The 5,000-nt window shown below is 51.4% G+C and overlaps 1 protein-coding gene across 1 annotated transcript in view; it reads left to right on the top strand.

Annotated features, from left to right (window-relative positions):
• The first annotated feature begins 1,513 nt into the window (after positions 1 to 1,513).
• Positions 1,514 to 5,000, top strand: part of cal1 (chromosome alignment defect 1) — a 10,529-nt gene continuing 7,042 nt past the window's right edge. The window contains exons 1-2 of the mRNA XM_076213075.1: positions 1,514 to 1,531; positions 1,620 to 2,036. Of these exons, the coding sequence (XP_076069190.1) occupies positions 1,514 to 1,531; positions 1,620 to 2,036 (435 nt within the window). The remainder of the gene's footprint in view (positions 1,532 to 1,619; positions 2,037 to 5,000) is intronic.

A 5,000-nucleotide genomic window follows, 5' to 3' on the forward strand; every position in this document is an offset into this window, starting at 1 on the left:
AGACACTGTTGAAGTGCATAGACTTGATGAACTGCGGTACCAAAGATAAGCTGGTCGTAGAGCTTTCAGTAGAAGTGCTCCGCGGCTCTACAATCAACTCCCACAGAGGATTAAAATAGAACAAAATGTGGCTACATTTAAGAAGAAATTGAAGACTTTTCTTTTTACGGACTGCAATGACTTCCATAATCAATTGGTGACTGCAGCTTACTCTTGTTGATGAAACATTAAGAAGGGAGCGAAGAGGGAATTGCTCCCGAAATATTCTTCAATCAAGTAATCAAGTAAGTGTGTATGTGTGTGTGTGTTTGTGTGTGTGTGTGTGTGTGTGTGTGTGTGTGTGTGTGTGTGTGTGTGTGTGTATGTGTGTGTGTGTGTGTGTGTGTGTGTGTGTGCGTGTGTGTGTGTGTGTGCATGGCGCATGCGAGTGGGCGTATGCGCGTGCGTGTATATGTGTGTGTCTGTGTATGTGTGTATATGTGTATGGGTGCATGTTTGTATGTGTGTATGTGTGTATGTGTGTATGTGTGTGCGTGTGTGCGTGTGTGTGTTTGTGTATGTGTGTACGCGCGCGCGCGCGTGTGTGTGTGTGTATGTGCGTGTGTGTGTTTGTGTTGTAGTAGTCTGTAGCCAACACGTGAAATTACCCCTTCAGGACTCGTGATCGCCGAGTACGGGATAAACTATAGTCACCCCTTAGAACATGCATTCAATCAATTATATTTAATATAAATAATAATATTCATTATATCAGCTTTATTTATCTTGTAAATAAAATTAAATATATCCCTCTACATCCTGTAAAGAGGATATTTATGTATTGTAAAAATATCTAAAATTATTGTATACTTAACGTAAGGAATCCAGAATTTCGTCAACATTTTCGTAGAAAGTATCATCGCCATTTTCAATAAACAGATCAGTCATGGGATTGACTTTAAATATCCTAGCTTCCTCCAACAAGGACAATTGTAGTAACCACTACAATTGGTAACCCTGGAGTGCTGGTCTCCTGGTGCAGCCGCCGCCGCTGCCGACGCCATCGAGGACCACCCCTGCCCAGCCGCCGACGCCGACGCCGTCGAGGACCGCCCCTGCCCAGCCGCCACCGCCGACGCAGTCGAGCACCGCCCCTGCCCAGCCGCCGACGCCGTCGAAGACCGCCCCTGCCCAGCCGCCGCCGCCGTCGAGGCCCGCGCCTGCCCAGCCGCCGCCGCCGTCGGGGACCGCCCCTGCCCAGTACCACCGCCCCGGCCTGCCTGCCGCACCAGCGTGCCCAGCCCCGCCCGCCGCCCTGCCGTGCCCAGTCCCGCCACGACGAGCCCAGCCCCGCCGTCCCGGGTTGTCCTGCCCGTTGACCCAGCCTGCCCAACCCCGCCAACCCGGACTGCTCTGACCAACCCAGCTGCCCACGAACATCGCTGCATACTAATCACATAAGCATGACGGACGATCAACAACAGGAAGTAAGTGCATTCCGCGCACCCCCTTTTTCCAACCGCGACCCAACAATATGGTTCACAATCTTCGAGTGTAACTTTAAGGCAAACCGCATTACCACCAGCCTTACGAAGTTTTCACATGCTTGTGGCCTCTTACCATCTGACGTACTCCTCCAGGTTTCAGACACCATCTCCAAGGCACCTACATCCGGTACCCTATACGAAGATTTGAAGAAAGCCGTTCTGGACCGCCTTGAGTCTTCCGAAGCTACACGCCTGCAGGAGCTCCTCTCGAAAGAAGAACTTGGAAATGAGAAACCATCCGACTTGCTGCGACGCATGAAGCGATTGCTCGGAGACAAATACGCAACATTCGACAACTCCATCTTGCTCCACCTATTCTACCAGCGCCTGCCACCAACCATCCAAGGCAACCTCTTCAGCGCCAAGAACAAGCTCGCGCTCGACGAGCTAGCCACGCTCGCTGATGACTTCATGGCTTCGGTACCGGTTGCGCGCCCTACCATCGCTAACCTCGCCGACCAGTCCGCAACTCAGGCGTTAACCGAGCTAGTCTCCAAACTCACCCTCCAGGTTAGCGCCCTCCAAGAGCAGGTTGCCAATCTTCAACAACGACCCCCGTCACCAAGATACTACCGCAACCGCTCCAGGTCTACATCCAGAGGAAGACCCAAGCAAACATCAGGCGTCTGCTTCTACCATCATCGCTTTGGACAAGATGCGAGGAAATGTACACAGCCGTGCACCTTCTCACCGGCACCGTTAAACAAGATGGGCAAACGCTAACGGCGCACAGCGTTCGCCAACATACATCGAAACTCTTCTTCGTATTTGATCCACTCTCCAACACCATATACCTCATAGATACCGGAGCTGAAGTCAGTGTCCTGCCTGCCACAGCAACCCAGCAATCACTGCCGCCGATGTCTTACCTCTACGCAGCCAACGGCACCAAGATACCCGTTTTCAAGAGGACTAGAACTCAACCTCCGCCGATCCTTTGAGTGGACCTTTTACGTTGCAGCAGTTTCCCAACCAATCTTTGGCGCCGATTTTTTGACCCACTTCGATCCCCTGATCGATATTAAAAATCGCAAGCTCCACGACCCCCTTACATCGATTTCATCCAACGCCAGGCCAACAACTTGAGTAAGTAGCCAGCTTTCAACCATCAGTGCCGATAACAAGTTTGCTTCTCTCCTCAGGAACTTTCCTGCCTTGACACAACCTTACTCTACGACCACGACTGTGAAACACCACGTAGTGCACCACATAGAGACTACGGGACCTCCAGTCTACGCTAAAGCCCGTCGTCTGGCTCCGGAACGCCTCAAGCTAGCCAAGACAGAACTGGAAGCCCTCATGCGTCAAGGTATAATTCGTCCAAGTTCAAGCAACTGGTCGTCAGCTCTCCACATCGTCCCCAAAAGCAACGGTGACATCAGACAATGCGGTGACTACCGCGCACTCAACTCGCGAACTGTGATGGATAGGTACCCAGTTCCCAACATACAGGAGTTTTCCTCACACCTTGCAGGAACTCGCATATACTCCCGGATCGATCTTGTAAAAGCCTTCCATCATATTCCAGTCAACCCGCCGGACATCCCCAAAACAGCTGTCACAGCACCTTTTGGCTTGTTCGAATACGTTCGAATGCCCTTCGGCCTCAAGAACTCTGCCCAAACTTTCCAGAGATTCATGGACGAAGTCCTACGAGGCCTGCCTTTTTGCTTCACCTACATCGACGATGTGCTCATCGCCAGCCCTGACGAAGCCACACACCAAGACCATCTGAAGCAAGTCTTTACCCGACTTCAAGACTACGGCATCCACATCAACCTCGAGAAATCTGAGTTCGGTATTTCATCCATCAACTTTCTAGGACACACCGTCACACCTTCAGGCGTCACCCCTGTCTCATCCCGCTGCGACGCCATCCAGAGTTTCCCAAAACCTACAACACAGCGCCAACTCAAGCAATTCCTTGGTATGTTAAACTTCTATAATCGTTTCATTCCAGACTGCGCTCAACTGCTCCAACCGCTCTACTCCATGATCAAGCCATGCAAGAGGGGACGTTCCATCGTACTCAACTGGGACGCCGAAACTGATGCAGCTTTCATGGTAGCCAAAGAAGCACTCGGGAATGCTACCGCCCTTAGTTTCCCTATTCCTGATGCCATCACTTCCATCTCGACAGATGCTTCAGACACAGGTGTCGGCGCAGTTCTGCAACAATACATCAACGACGCCTGGAAACCCATCGCCTTCTTCTCAAAGAAGCTCAACAATGCCGAGAAGAAATACAGCGCCTTCGACAAGGAACTCCTAGCCATCTACAAGGCTGTCAACAGGTTCAGGTATTTTATCGAAGGGCGACAATTCCACATATACACCGACCACAAACCAATCACAACAACATTCATCCATAACAAAACAACATACTCCCCTAGACAACTACGACACATAGATTTCATCTCCCAATTCACCACAGATATTCGTTATGTTCGAGGTGAAAATAACTGCCCTGCCGACACACTCTCGCGCAACATATTCGCAGTCTCTACCTCTCTCATCGACTACGCCGCCATCGCTGCAGACCAAGCTAGTGATACCGAGCTGCAGCGATTGATGGAAAACCCCGCGTTGCAGATGAAGAAGTTACAGCTCCCTGGAACCAACACTCAGCTTTACGCCGATGTATCCACGGACACCATCCGTCCCTACTTGCCCGAGAACGACAGGTATCCCTTGTTCCGCCATTTACATGACCTCTCCCACCCAGGTATTCGAGCTTCGCAGCACATGATGTCATCACGCTTCATCTGGAGTGGAATCGCCAAAGATGTTCGACACTGGACCCGCACCTGCGTCAAATGCCAAGCTTCCAAGGTCACACTCCACACCATCTCCCCTCCAGGTACCTTCCGCCCAGTCTTTACTAGACTCGAGCACGTCCACGTCGACATCGTCGGACCGCTTCCCTTCTCCGATAGCTTCAGGTATATTCTTACTTGTGTAGACCGTTTTACACGCTGGCCCGAAGCAATCCCGCTTACTGACATAAGCACAGACACAGTAGCCACCGCTTTTATAACCACCTGGATTTCAAGATTCGGTACACCACTCAGCCTCACATCCGACCGTGGTAGCCAATTTGAATCCAATTTATGGAACAAGGTTATGTCTTTGCTAGGTATCCGGCGTTTCAGAACAGCAAGCTACCATCCTCAATCCAACGGACTCGTCGAACGCTTCCACCGACAACTCAAGGCTTCACCTGCAGCAACAGCACGCGACCGCGCCAACTGGTCTACGGTGCTTCCAATGGTCCTCCTCGGAATACGCACGTCCCTCAAGGAAGACCTTGGCCACTCCTCTGCAGAACTTCTTTATGGCACTCCACTCCGCCTGCCAGGTGAGTTTCTTGCATCTGCCCCTATAACGGAGCCCTGCAGCGTTCAAGATTATGCCACTAATCTTACAGATACAATGCAGAAACTCCAGCCAGTACCACCGCGTACCTCACCCACA

Source organism: Oratosquilla oratoria, chromosome 30, assembly GCF_046742065.1.
Source record: "Oratosquilla oratoria isolate Oo_2021 chromosome 30, ASM4674206v1, whole genome shotgun sequence".
Taxonomy (NCBI): domain Eukaryota; kingdom Metazoa; phylum Arthropoda; class Malacostraca; order Stomatopoda; family Squillidae; genus Oratosquilla; species Oratosquilla oratoria.